This window comes from Panthera onca, chromosome B2 (assembly GCF_046562875.1).
Source record: "Panthera onca isolate mPanOnc1 chromosome B2, mPanOnc1 haplotype 2, whole genome shotgun sequence".
Taxonomy (NCBI): domain Eukaryota; kingdom Metazoa; phylum Chordata; class Mammalia; order Carnivora; family Felidae; genus Panthera; species Panthera onca.
In genome coordinates this window covers 56,025,422-56,041,151 of record NC_138343.1, presented here as the reverse complement: position 1 = coordinate 56,041,151, position 15,730 = coordinate 56,025,422, and the positions used below count along the sequence as shown (strand labels likewise).

The following is a 15,730-nucleotide window of genomic DNA, read 5'->3' as shown; positions in this document are numbered from 1 at the left end:
AAACATATACGTAATGATATTAGTCTGGTAAAGAAAACACAGACATGTAAGTCATGGATGTGCCCTCAATAATTAACAGTCTACCTAAAGACTAGGTGTAATCATGTGAAATAGGATAGTATTGGCTGTCATGATCTGTTAATAGTGGAAAAGACTTCAGTGAAACCCTATGCCCTGCCATCAAATGCCAACAGTTTTATGAGGATATTACACTTGTTTTACAAGCAAACAATGCATCACAAAATTTTTTTTTAATATATGAAGTCTATTGTCAAATTGGTTTCCATACAACATCCAGTGCTCATCCCAAAAGGTGCCCTCCTCAATACCCATCACCCACCCTCCCCTCCCTCCCACCCCCCATCAACCCTCAGTTTGTTCTCCGTTTTTAACAGTCTCTTATGCTTTGGCTCTCTCCCACTCTAACCTCTTTTTTTTTTTTTTCCTTCCCCTCCCCCCATGGGTTTCTGTTAAGTTTCTCAGGATCCACATAAGAGTGAAACCATATGGTATCTGTCTTTCTCTGTACGGCTTATTTCACTTAGCATCACACTCTCCAGTTCCATCCACGTTGCTACAAAAGGCCATATTTCATTCTTTCTCATTGCCACGTAGTACTCCATTGTGTATATAAACCACAATTTCTTTATCCATTCATCATTTGATGGACATGTAGGCTCTTTCCATAATTTGGCTATTGTTGAGAGTGCTGCTATAAACATTGGGGTACAAGTGCCCCTATGCATCAGTACTCCTGTATCCCTTGGGTAAATTCCTGGCAGTGCTACTGCTGGGTCATAGGGTAGGTCTATTTTTAATTTTTTAGGAACCTCCACACTGTTTTCCAGAGCGGCTGCACCAATTTGCATTCCCACCAACAGTGCAAGAGGGTTCCCATTTCTCCACATCCTCTCCAGCATCTATAGTCTCCTAATTTGTTCATTTTGGCCACTCTGACTGGCGTGAGGTGATATCTGAGGCATCACAAAATTTTTAAGTAAACGAAGTGAACTCAACTAGTCCATGTACAGGATCACCGCCTAGCAAATAGAAAATTTTTAGAAAACACTAGGTATCATCCTTCTTGATGTCAAGTGTTATACAACTGAGAAGTTACAGATACTATATACTATGTTATGAAGGCTATGAGTTTGAGAATATATTAGGATGCCCTTTCTACAATTTGATTCCCATTTTAAGGTGGGTTGGTGGGTGGGTAGGAGGGAACAGATGGAGCCCAGAATGCTGACCGTGACTCGTCCAAGGTCATTGAGCTAGGGTGTGGCCTTGTGTTATGACTGAAGGGTAGTACTGACTGAATATGCAATACACGAATTGAATGGTAGGAGTTCACAAAGAGAAATCCCCATGAGTTACTCTGTACTCCGTCCGGGCAGAGGACCTGTGAGCTGAGACAGTGAAAGCAGCCAGGGAAAGAGGGGCAGGTAGATATCAGTAATTTCACAGTTTTGGTAAAGAAAACACAGACATGTAAGTCATGGATGTGCCCTCAATAATTAACAGTCTACCTAAAGACTAGGTTTGGGGTACTAAAATGAATTGGTAGTCATTAAAATAGTTGTGGTACAGTTAATCTTGTTGAAAACAAGTAGTTGGGTTATATTTAAATCAAGTTTAGTAGTTTCTATTTCTGTTTGAATTATCAAAATGATTACTTTGTATGTACTTAATACTATTTGCAAAATTTTACTACGATTTACCATTAGTGAATCTGAAACAGTTATTCATGTCTTCAATAAAAGAAAAATATCATTCAATGATTAGGAACAACTTTCCATCCCTTAAAGGCTTTGGAATTAGACCATTATCCACTATCCCTGCTGACTTTGAGTCTGAGAGATCCACTTTTTACAACATCTCTTATTGGTAGATCATTGTTCACACATAAGGCTCCTTTCTTATTATTTAAGCTGTTTTGTAAGAAACAGATGTCATTTTTCTATGGTGGGAAACACAGATTTAGGGCATAGGTTCTTCTTCTACTTTGTTAGTCTTTGGGCTAAATTCAGGGGCTTTGAAAATGAATAAAATAAATCTGCTCAGACATTAAAATATAGAAGGAGACAGATATGAAACATTATACTATCAAAAAACATCATAATTATTGCGAGTGAAGTGTACACAAAATGCTAATTCCCATAATGTCATCATTTGATAGATTTACTTTCCTTTTTTTAGAAAAGGAATTGAGGCTAATTTGCTTAAGATTATGTAGCTAGCAAGTGACAAAGCTGCTTTTAACACCCAGAGTTAACTCCAAAGACCACAAACAGAACTTAGAGAAATTTTGTATTAGTAGAGATTGTTGGCTTAATAATTGATTATTAATACAGAATATTAAATGATTTTAAAATAAAGTATTTATTACTTATTTCTGAAATGGTTTTGAGGTAGCTGATAATAAAGCATGAGTGAAATAAGGCTAAAAATGCTATCACAGCATTGAATAAACAAAAAGTTGTAAAGAGAGTGAAAAGAAAAAAAATTACACAAGAAATCCTTATCATAGGCAAGTTAGAACAAGGCAAATTTGCCTTAAAGACACTCAGCATGAGCTTCTTGGGAAGCAGGTAAGGCAAGACATAAACCTTCATGCCTCCCTCCCCAGAAGATATTTTATACAAGAATAAATTGCTAAATGATATTTTCAAGCAAAGTCTGGCTTGGTTTTTTTAAAAATCATTTTTGATTAAATAGCAATTCTCTCTACTGAGAGAGAATTTCCTTCTATATTTCCTTCTATATTAATCCTCCACACATGAGGTAGACTATAATTCAGTAGTAGTTATTGAGTTAAGGAAAGAATAAAGTCATTACTCACATCGATTAGCTTTGATAGAATAACTGACATTCTTAAAGTCCCTGAATCATGCAAAGTATGTTCTTTTTCAAATGACTGGGAGATTAGTAATTTATTTTACAAAGATTGCTTAAAATATGCAAATTCCCAATTTTAAATTTGGTTTTAAGAGAAAAGTTAATTTATATTAAATAACTGATTTTCCATGAAGCAAAGTAATTGTGATTTCTCTTATTGTGTAATTATATGTCATTTATATTTAAAAATATGAATCTCTATAATGTGCTAGTTATAAAAATAAATATAACCATGATAACTTGTGTAAAGCATTAATATACAGACACAGCCAAACACATCAATTTTAAGGCTTTTGATATTTCTAAATTCTTAAGCCAACTGTATTCTGAAGGTCGAAAAAATGCTAAGTAGAAGTGAATGGGAGACCACTATTAAATACTCAACACACCCAGTTTAGGAAGTGTGAATTAGGACTGCTGAAAAAAATCACATGTATTAAGAAAGTGACTTGAATATGGAGGTATAAATTCAGATATTCAAATAGAATCCTCTTGACTGAAATTTTATTCATATTTTCAGAATGAGTTTAATCTTACTCATATTTTCAGAATGAGTTTAATCGAACTTTAAATGATTTGACACTGTTTGTGCCTGGGGCTATAGAATATACTAAACTACAAACATAGGTCAGATATTAAAATATTTTTAAAAATTATCAGCAAAATGAAAAGCCATTCTTGATATGTAGAAATTATATAGTATGATTTGTGAGTCCAGCCAGTCACCTTCCCTATTTCTTTGTGATGCTTTCTTAACCTAGAGATCAGTTCCTGGCTCCCTCTTCAGTGACATTTTACCATATCGCTCTAGTGCACTTGGTCCTTTTAAAGCTAATGTATAATAACGAGAATAATAATAAAAACAACAATGCTTTTGCCAGACACTTTTCTAAACACCTTGCTTATTAATTTAGTTAATCCTCATAATACACCAAGAGTTCTTTCCTAATTTCCAGGTGTGAAACTGAGGCAGGCATTTGCAGCATGTCATATTCTAAAGCCAGAATTGTGTTTTTTGTCTTTGTTTTTTTTTTTTTTTTTTCCTTAGAGCCAGAGCTTTAACCACTGTCTGGAACTAATTTTGTAGCAATTATTTCTAGTCCATTAAACCTTGCATTATTGTTTGCACCTCCAGGTCTCAATATCAATCTCCTTCTCTTTTTCACCCTTCTTCCCTCTCCCTCTCTTCCTTCTTCTGCCTTTCCCTCTCCCTCTCCCTAGGTCACAGTCCTCAGTTCATGTCACAGTATTATATAGTTTTTTATGAAGCAGTTTTTAGTCTGAACTGTTTTTAATGTTTCTTCGGTTTTATTGCTTTAGTTTTCATCTTCTCAGAGCTCCAGGTATAGCTCCCTTGGAGATGAAGACATTACCTATCTTCTACATCTTTCATTTTCTGTCAAAACTTTTCAACTTTCTGATTTTATAGTAGTGTTTAATTCTTTCCTTTGCTTCTATTTCTCTTCTTTTATCTATTTAGTCTTGTGTTATTTCTAGTTTATTCTTCATTTATGATATAAACTATTTCCACTTCATTCCTGAGCTCTGAAGTTTTTACATGCTCCTCTAATTTATTGATTCTTATATAACCCATTTCTATTTCTGATACATTTTCCTCTTTTATTACTTTTCTAATTACATGCTTTCTTCCACTCATTTTAATATTCTGTTTTTCTGCTTTGTTATCATATATTTCTCTCCTGCTTTCATTTTCTGTCAATATATTATTTAGTTCATTTTCGTTTTTTGTTTCTTATTTAGTATGCTTGTATGAGGTTCAACACTATCCGTTTCTCTTTCTATTGTTTAAATGATTAAGTTTTGCCTGTGCTTTTAAGAGGTTTCTGTTGGAATAGACTGTTCAGCTTGGGTAGTGTCCTTGGTTTATGCTCCATTAGGATCTTGCTTGAGGCAGTTTTTCGCCTCTCAGGAAGGGACTTACCCTTAAAGAAGGACATTTTTGTTGTTTCTCTTTTGCTTTCTGAGGTCCTGGAGTGCTTATGCTGCCATAGTACCTTCATCTTTTTCCTCAGACATTGTATGGTCTCCATTGTTTATTTCAGAATCATTCATGATTTGAAGCTTGTATAGTCTTGTCCAGTTTTATGGTTTTTTTTTCCTTTCTTTCTTTTGTTCAGATCATTGAGAATTCTATGTTAGAGGTCATCTATTCTTTTGAGAAGTACTTGATCGAAATTCCTATGTTCTAGGACTCTTGGAACCATCTGAATTTTCCTTTTTCCACAATCTACCCCACACAGGACCCAGCAGAATTCCTGCTATGTTCAGTGTTTTCAGAAACCCACTTTTTAAATAGGGTTTTTGTAGATCGCCTGGATTGTGGGGATATTTTAAGAGTTTAGGGGTTTTTTTACTTTCTCTTTTTTTACTAGGCTTTCTGACTTGTTTCTATAGGAGAATTAGGTGAGGTTACTCATCTAAGCCATTGGGGGGAAATGCAAGTAATAGAAACACTTCTGCTCTGTTTGTGGGAATGTGCCTAGTATATTTTATAGAACAAAATACTGGAGTTTAGTCAGATTAAGTATGTGAATACTTTATGAACCAAAATTCCGCTCATATGCATATTCCAAAGAAATTCTCACACACCTTTTTCACTCCAAGATGTATCCAGTATAGGTTAAAAAAGATCTCACTGATTTATAGCTAACTTTTAACCCAACAGCAGAGAATATACACCCTTTCCATGTAATGCTTATAAGTCCTGACCCAAAATTTACCCACTACGAAATGCTTCATTGAATTCTAAAATACAGAAATAATACAGGGGCTCCTGGGTGGCCTGAGCATTTGACTCTTGATTTTGGTTCAGGTCAGGATCCCAGGGTCATGGGATCAAGCCCTATGTTGGGCTCCATGCTGAGTGTGGAGTCTACTTAAGATTCTCTCTTTCTCGCTCTGTCCCTCTCCCTCTGCCCATCTCCCCTGCTTGTGTGCTCTCTCCCTGTCTAAAATAAAAAAATATAAAATAAAGTAAAATAAAATAAAATAAAAATACAAACAATGCAAATAAAAAGAGAAATTAATATCAAAGTTAAAGGCTGGAAAAAGTAAATGAATTAAATATGCAAATGAATCAGTTTTAAAAAACTCAAAAAAACAAGAAAAAACACAATTAAAATTATATGCCCAAATAAAATGAAAAAGTGAAGCAAAAGCAGAACTAAAAGTTCCCTTCAAAATATCTTGTTACCTAAAATCTGTAAAAAATAACTCAGTAACATCAAGGAGGATGCAAGTGAGAGGAAGGAATCCTTTGTGAAGTGGAACATTGAATATTGATTAAATTTCCATAATACCCTAAGCAATCTACAGATTCAGTGCAATCCCTGTTTAATTCCTATGGCATTTGTTTTTCAGAAATATGAAAAAAATTCTAAAATGTATATGTAATCTTAGAAGACTCCAAATAGCCAAAATAATTTTGAAGGAGAAGAACAAATTTGGAAGATTTGCAATCCTGTTTTCAAAATATAATACATTGTATATATATGCCACATCTTCTTTATCCATTTATCAGTTGATGGTCATTTGGTCTGTTTCTGTAGTTTGACTGTTGTAGATAACTCTGCTATAAACCTTGGGGTGCTTGTATCCTTTTGAATTAGTATTTTTGTATTCTTTGGGTAAATACCTAGTAGTGCAATTGCTAGATTGTAGGATAGTTCTATTTTCAAATTTTGAGGAACCTCCATACTGTTTTCCGTAGTGACTGCACCAGTTTGCATACCCACCAACAGTGCAAGAAGGAAAAAGTGAGAGAGAGAAACAGAAACCAAAACCAAGACTCTTTGCTACAGAGAACAAACTGATGGTTACCAGTGGAGAGGCTTGGGTTATATAGGTGATGGGTATTAAGGAGTGCCTTGTTATGAGCACCAGGTGTTGTATGAAAGTGTTGAATCACTGTATTCTACACCGAAACTAATATTACACTATATGTTAACTAACTGGAATTTAAATAAAAACTTAAAAAAAAAACAAAAAACAAAAGCAACAACAAAAATATAATAACAAAGCGACAGTAATCCAGACAGTGTGATACTGGCATAAAGACAGAAATACAGAGCAGTGGAACAAAATACAGAGCCCAGAAATAAGCCCTTGTGTATATGGTCAGATGTTATTCAACAAGGGTCCAAAAACATACAATGGGGAAAGGACAGTCTCTTCAACAAATCGTGTTGTAAAACTGGATATCTACATGCAAAAGAATGAAGTTGGAGTCTTGTCTTACATCATACATAAACCTAACTCAAAATGGATTAAAGACCTAAAAGTAAGATCTAAAACTATAAAACTCCAAAGAAAACTTAGGGGGAAAGCTTCAAGATTTGGATTTGTCAATGATTTCTTGGATATGACATCAAAAGCATAGGCAACAAAAGTAAAAAATAAAAGGGAACTACATCAAACTAAAAGAAAACTTCTGTGCATCAAAAGAAACAATCAACAGAGTAAAAAGGTAACCTATGGGATGGGAGAAAATATTTGCAAATCGTATATATGTAAGGGGTTAATGTGCAGAATGTATAATGAAATTCTACAACTCAACAACAATAAAACACAGAACCCAATTAAAAATGGGCAAAACACCTGAACAGATAATACTACAGAGAAGATAAACAAATGGTCAACAGCATATGAAATGATACTCAAGATCACTAAACATAAGAGAAAATAAAAATCACAATGAGATATCACCTCATGCCTGTTAGGATGACCATTATCAAAAGAATAGAAAATACCAAGTGTTGGCAAGGATGCAGATAAATTGGAACTCATGTGCACTCTTTTTGGGAATATAAAATGGTGCAGTCATTATAGAAAACAGTATGGAGGTTCCTGAAAAAATTAAAACGGAATTACCATATGATTCAAAACAATTGTATATGCCCAAAAAATTGTATATGTCCAAAACAATTCAAAGCAAGATCTCAAAGACACTTCCACACCCATGTTTATAGAAGTATTATTACAATAGCCAAGAGGTAGAAATAACTCAGATATCCATTGATACGGAAAATGTGGTATGTATCTACAGTGGAATGTTATGTAGACTTTAAAGAGGAGGAAGTCTTGACACATGCTACCACATGGATAAACCTTGAGAACATTATGTTAAATGAAATAACTCCAGTCATAAAAAAAGCAAAAACTGTGTTATTCTACTCATATGAAGTACCTAAAGTGGTCAAGCGTAGAAAAGATAGTGAAAAGATGGTTGCCAAGGCCTGTGGGAGGGGGATGGAAAATGAGTGTTTCATGGTTCTAGAATTTTAGTTTTGCAAGCTGAAAACATTTTAGAGATGTACAGCCAACAACAGAATAGACTTACCACTATTGAACTGTACACTTGAAATTATTAAAATAGGAAGTACGGTTATGTGTTTTTTTTTATTACAAAAAGTATAATTTCTTACTTTAGCTTCCATCTGACTAAAACCAGTTGGGTACAAGGTGAATACACCAATGCCCACAGGTTAACTCTGTCGTAATCTTCTCATAATTTTAGTACTATGGAGAGAGCCACTAAAAATAAGTCAATGAATGCTAAAGCAAATTCTTGAATGAATTTGGGCATTGGAATGAATATGAGCATTAATAGATAAATGGTGAAAGGAGAACAGAAGATACTAAAATCTATATAATTTAACATTTTCAACAAAAAATAATCCTGCCCTAGTATATTAAATATGTTTTCCCAATAATATGGAAGGCAAATTTAAAGAGAGGTCATACAAACAAATATAAAAAATTATTCAACTCCTCTACACAAAACTGTTTAGTGATTGTTAGATGACCATGGATACCATTAAATCTTTATGGATACCTATATTGTCTGAATGTTACACAATGAACATGCATTAATTATAAAATAAACAAAGAATTATTTTAAAGTAAAATTTAAAAAGGAAAGGTGTTGTATACATTGCTTTTCCTGGCTTTAAAATCAGGCATATTTGGTTTATACCTTTCCATGACTATCCAGTTGACAAATGCAATGACTGAGCTGTTAGTCATGTAGAGGTGTCAGGAAAGACAAGATAACTCCCTGAAAGTATCAGAAGGGCAAAAGACATATCAACATTTTTAAAAGGAAAGTGTAGAAATGAACAGAAAAAGCAGTGGAAATGGTATTTTTTTCAACTCCATTTCTTGATGGAAAATTTATTGGAATTAATAAATCGATCAAATTGCAAATGTTTAAAAATGCCTAGGGTAGTAGTAGTTTTGTAGAGAACAAATAATGTCAGACAAATTCAATTTATTTTGTGATGGAGTGAGTGATAAGGGAGAAACTGTACATTTAATAGATTGGGAATTGAGTCTTTGTGTCCCACATTACAATTGCCTCAAACTAGGTATGGTATTAGGTAGGTGCATGTATCCAAAGGGCAGTGATCAAAACTTCATTGTCAGGATCAGAAGATATAATGAATATTATTTCTTTGCAGTTGTCAGAGTTCTGTATGTAATAATTGTATAAGGGATTGAAAGCCTGAATAGAGAATGCTTTTTGGTTGAAAACGACAGGCACTTAAAATGACTTGCTGGAGTGGAATAGTGAGAATCTGATGTCCTCATTCTACATAGAAATTATAGACGTATTACATATAACTTTTTTTCAAACAGTACAGTTTATTCTAAGATAATTGTCTTCAGGGAAATTATAGTATATACCTGAAAAAAGTGATTGTAAATGACTGTGCAAACCATGCAGTATAGCATTCATTCAGCCACTATGTGGGTAAGCAATGAGATCTTACTTCAGAAAGATTTTTTAATAATTCCACATGAGCCAAATAAACGATATGCTAAAAGATTATCTTTGGGAATACTACAGGGATTTTATGTAATGTATGTGAAATCATTTTGGGAAAGATACTAATTACAAACAACAACAAAGAACAAAGCTCTTACATGCAATGCAGTATTGCTTTTACCTCCAGAAGTAGTCAGATCTTTAAAAAATGTTTCAAAGCAATATAAATTAATAGGAATTGAGAATTTCCATACTTAACAAATATCACCACCTTTCCTTTACTCCAAAATTACAGAAACAAAATTTTCTTGTTCCATCTGACAAAACTTTAAAAAGCTGTCTTAATATCTTTATTTTATTTATCCTTTACCCCCACACATAAATATGCATGCACATATATATTCACTTTCTAATTGCTCATTTTTCCCATCAAAATATAGATTCCATAAAGGCAGGGACATTTTCTTATTTTCTGCTTTCTGTTTTATCTGTGGTACCCACAATAGAGGTTTAAGAGTCTTTGTGGAATAAATTAATTTTAAAAAGAAAGAATAGATAAGTAATGTACATTTGCTCAAAAACATCCATTTTGGGAATATTCTCATAAGGCAAAATTAGTAATTCCTCTTAAACATATGGACAGATAATTTCATGTTGAGGAATATGAATGATAGCATTTACAGATTTAATCCTTTAGAAGACTTTGCTATGACCCCCTTTATAATTGCCTTGAAGTTTTGTTAGAATATAAAATAATATGCTATTTATCATTACTATCCTATTATAGAGAATAGGAATAATTCTTAGTAAAAATAAAACATATAGCCTTAAAATATATTTTATTCTATTTATTGTCCTTAGGAAAGTTATGTTTGCTTAGATATTTTAAATAATTAAATGGCATATTCTTCCTCCCTTCCTTCTTCTTTGGTTGTAGATGTTAAAAATTAAGTTCATCGTTTGTTTCATGGCAGGCAGTCACATCTTCAATGATAACTTTTTAGTTAGATTTGACAGAGGTCATCTTAATATATGGTAGCATTCACGTAGCTGTTAACAAGGTGGTGTTTAGTCCTATCAAGATTCTTCAAAATCTTTTTTAAGAAGGCAAGTAATAAGAACAATCAGCATTTTTTTATTTATGACTTCTCATTTCACTTACTATTTTTTTCTTGTGAATTTTTTTTCAGAAATTGAAAAATTTCAAGGTTCTGATGGAAAAAAAGAAGATGAAGAAAAGAAATATCTTGATGTCATCAGCAACAAAAACATAAAGCTCTCAGAAAGGGTATTGATTCCTGTCAAGCAATATCCAAAGGTACTACAGTATATGCTTTGTTCCCATAGAATTAAGTAAAAATGATAAAAATAAGACTTGATGTTTCATTCATTGCCTTTCATGAAATCAATATTTAAAACTTCATTATATTAGTATACACAAATATATGATACTGATATAGAAGAAAGAGAAGTCTTTGAAAGTACACTGATGAAAACAGTTTTCAACTAAAGACTGTAGCACTTTTATTCTATGAATATGTAAAACATAATTAGATATTTTAATCATTCATTTAACATGTAAATGGTTCAACAATTTGTCCAAATATGCACGCTCACTTGATTATGTTTTGGTTCATGTTACAGTGCATATTCCTATTGTAATAAAGAGTAGAATTAATGAAACTAAATATACAGCATTAGCCAATCCACAGGAAATTATTATATGCAGGAAAGCAATCTAGTCTTTATTAGACACTTAGATTATAACCTGTAGTCTTCTGTAGTCAGGGTTCATTTATAAAAATAATTATGATACTGCTCTCTTGAGAGTAATTTTTCACTAGACATTTTCATATCATATGACATTTGTATCACCAGAATCATGATTATAAGATAGAGCATTCAGTGGCATGGTTTCATCACTTATATTCATAAATTCTAGTGGGTAAAAGGAGTTTCTTTTCTTTTCTTTTCTTTTCTTTTCTTTTCTCTTTTTTAATAAATTACGTATCAAACAATGGAAACTCAGATTAGGTGGTAATTTACTTTCTGAAGAGTGAATTGTAAACAATGACCGTGTAATTATCCTAATAGTAAAGATTACAGAAATAAGTGCTCTAGTTTACCAATTGTCTTCTAATATGATAAATTTTAATAAGTATAATTAAGTAGAAGACTGTGTTTATAATTATTTCAAACAGGAATAAACTGTTGTAGTCCACCAAACCACAAAATTTAACTTTCAGGTGAGGTTTTTGGGCATACCAGTTTTTGGTTTTTGTGTTTTGTTTTTATTTTTGTTTTAGCTAGACTTACTCTATTACAGGAAAGGTGCGTTCAGTAGATATATATTTTACACTTAAGTTTTATTAGATTTATTTCATAATCATGTTTTTATGAATATTAAATTGGGTTGCAAAATGTACATGAATATGTTTACTTAGTAATGAAATATGGTAGAAATATGGGTATTAAGAATGTGTCTTTTTTAAAGGAATTTGATTAATTAACCTATTTTGAAGTACAAGATCACTTCTTTATATCATACATTTAACTATTATATAACTTGATCCTGTTTCTCAGAATAACACTTGTCTGTTCGCTGGATATGGGAAAGCCAGTGACAGATTCAGTATCTCCTTCTCAATAAAACGTAGCTGTATATCTCTGACCAAATCAGGTTGGGAAGGTGTGAAAGGCTTTTCAAATTGTGGTGGTTCTTCAAATGGCAGTATGAGTGATTTTTTTTTTAAGTTTTTATTTATTTATTTTGAGAGACAGAGTGTGTGCGTGCATGTGTGAGCCAGTGGGGGAGGGTCAGAGAGAGAGGGAGAGGAAGAGAATCCCATGCAGGCTTCCTGCTGACAGTACTGAACCCGGTGTGGGGCTGCATCCCATGAACTGTGAGATCATGAACTGAGCCGAAATCAAGAGTCAGACCCTTAACCAACTGAACCATCCAGGAACCCCGGTATGAGTGATTTTATAGTGAATATTGCGATAGTCTATATTTGATGCATAATGGTAAATATTGAAACAAGAATACTGTATAGTGTCTAATTTTTGTGTGTGATTTAATTTCATGATTTATAGGAAGATAATCAAATAACAAAACTGCTTATTTGTATTGAAACAGACCATATCTCACCAGCAAATTCATGCATCTCCTAGAATTTTTAGAATCACAAAATGTTTAAGCCGGAACTAATCTTCAGAATCACAGACTATACAAAACTTTCATCTTGCAGATGAGGTAATTGGGAAATTATGAATCAAAGACATATCTTTGTTGCAGATGGAGATACCTAGAGGTTGCTGTTATTTTAGTTTCTTCACTTTTTGTGAGTCATTGCATTTTTAACTTGACTGATATGCTCACATTTTTTGCTGTTGTTTTGTTTATTTAGTTTTGAGAGAGAGAGAGCATGAGCAGGGGAGGGGCAGAGAGAGAGAGAGGGGGAAAGAGGATCCAAAGCAGGCTCTGTGCTGACAGCAGAGAGCCCATGTAGGACTTGAACTCACAAACCTTAAGATCATGACCTGAACCAGTGGGACGCTCAACCACCTGAGCCACCACCTGAGCCCCTGCTCACATTTTTGTGTTACTTGTTCATGTGAAAGGAATGGAAGAATGTGAAGAATGAGAGCTCCTAAAGTTAGTAGTTTTATGGAATACTATCAAATAACAACTTATGCCTTAGAAAACTTAGCATTTTTAATTGATGAATAGAATGCTAAACCACTTTAAATTATTTTTAAAGGGACGTGCATTTCATACACCCTGTTATCACAATGAGAGAACTCTTAAGAGCCCTTTTACAGAAAAAGGTACTGAGAAACAGAACAGAATCATCTATCAAGTTGACCTACATTTGCTGTTGTTTGCTTTTATACTATAATAGATTAAAACCAACTTTTTGAAAACTGTGTTTGTTTCAAAAGTGGTTATTCTCTCCTGCTGAGTGATTATTGCCTACCCCTCACAAAAATATCAGTGGGGTTAAGATTACAGTCACTAGACTTGAGCCATATTTGATGTACATTTGGGGCTGTAAAATGTGTGGTGTGTGTGGTGTATAGTATGAACTGTTGAGCAGAACACAGTCATATTTATGGGTTTAAAGTTTAATCTTTTATAACAAAAAGTGATTTATCCCTGGGGGGGTACATTGGAGAAAGACCTACTTTTCATGACTTCTCTCAGGGCCATCTCTCCACTTGATGCCTGCTGTCTGTTTGAACTGGTAATTAGTGTATTGATGACACAGCCCTCTCCAACAAAGGGCATTAAATAACTATGGGAATTCTTGAGGAAATGGCCTTATCCTGACTTTAAGACATGACCTTTTTTGGATAGATTTTATTTCAATTAGTCTCCAGTTTCAAGTTGCTGACTTATTTGAGTAATACAAGGGATTGAAAGAAGTTTAAGATTTTGAATTATAGAAAATATAAGAATGCTGTTCAAACACATTAAGAATGATTTATCTAGCTCTAGTGCTTTATGTTTAATCACTTAATTTGCGAAAATATGTCACATTACCAAATTATTACAATGAACAGCTTTTCTTATTTGTTTTCAATATTTTTGTTTGTAACAAGATTAGCAAAGAGATAGGCTTTGCACATTGATTGTTTGCATTTACAGATGTTTCAGAATCAGTGCAATTATTTCTTGATAGTCAAGTCTTCAAGGAGGTAATATGTGGCAGTGTGTTTCTCTGTCATCTTAAGCAATTCATGCAGAAGGCCTGGAGAGATTCATGCAGAAAACTCACCGTCCTTAACATGAACTCTTTCTACTTAAATCCACACACACTGTATTTCATAGTCCAATACGCATTTATTTTTTAAAATTTTAACATCTCCAACAGGTACGCATATTATAATCAGAATCGTTTTACAGTCTCTATCAGGAAAGCAGTGGTCATAACTCATTACTGTTGTCTGTGAACATTGCACACGTGAACTTGTCCGTGCCTTCTCATATCCAGTTGTTTATTGTGTTGAAAAAATGTGGATTGAGTTTTGGTTGCTGTTTAAAATGTCTTCAAAGATTGCAATATGATTTAGTATTGACTTGCCAAGCTATTACATGTACAAGAAAAGAATAGAACCATAGCTTGCGCTATAAGCTTTATATTAATGAAGGCAGTATTCATCCTTGGAAGAATGAGAAAAATGCCATGATTTCTTGGTTCTCAATAAGCAAGTTTCTTACAGGACCTAAGGAACAAAGATACATATAAGTGGCTAAGTCTGTATTCTGCTTTGTTACTGCTAGACATGCAAAAGGACCGTCTATCACAAGCGTAGACAAATTGAGAGCACATGAGAGGATGGGAAGGCGGCCTCCACTTGTGGGGGATCTACTCCTTGCTTTTGCAACTACACCTGTTTGGCCACCTGGGCAATCCAACCTCTCAACGCCTTTTAAAAATATCTTTTGATGTTGCCTTCAGAATCCTCTGAAATGCATCAGACCTTTCCTTCAATTAAATTTGCCTCAAGGCCCACTTTTTAGTTCTCAACTTGAGCTACTGCCAGCTTTTTAAAGCTGTAGGTCACCAGGAGTGTAAATTGGCCCCAAATTTGGCCCCTTTTAAGATCAAACATGGCCACGTTCCCCAGTACTGCTTTTCAGATCAATTCCTTATGTAGATTAATGCAGAAAATTAAAGTTCCAAACTATGTTCAGAAGCACCACACCTGCCCTCTAGTTCCTCTTACTCTGCTCAGTCCCAGAGAGAGGGACTGCTTTTGTACCTGTCTGGAACCAGTCTCTGAAGCCTGGTGTGTCTTCTCACAGAACTTGTTTCTTTCTTTATACCCCAAACTACAAAAACCCAAATCCAAATTCTTGATGAGTGTTATTTTTTCTAATTTTATAAGTAATCATCAGATCATTTAAGAATAAGTAGTAGAGACCCAGGGTTACTAACTGTGGAAGCTAGGACCGTATTTCAAAGCCAGTATCACCACCTACGATCTTGGAAACACCTCTCTATTTTTCTAAGCAATGTGGTTTTCTAAAAGCCATTCAGA

General features: G+C 33.8%; 1 protein-coding gene across 6 annotated transcripts in view; it reads left to right on the top strand.

Moving 5' to 3' along the window:
- Positions 1 to 15,730, top strand: part of KHDRBS2 (KH RNA binding domain containing, signal transduction associated 2) — a 600,763-nt gene that overhangs the window by 89,643 nt on the left and 495,390 nt on the right. For all 6 annotated transcript variants that reach the window (XR_013555660.2, XR_013555659.2, XM_078447041.2 and 3 more), the window contains exon 2: positions 10,876 to 11,003. Coding sequence is in view for 4 of the 6 variants with exons in the window: in XM_078447041.2 (XP_078303167.1) it covers positions 10,876 to 11,003 (128 nt within the window). In the remaining 2 variants the exon portion in view is untranslated. The remainder of the gene's footprint in view (positions 1 to 10,875; positions 11,004 to 15,730) is intronic.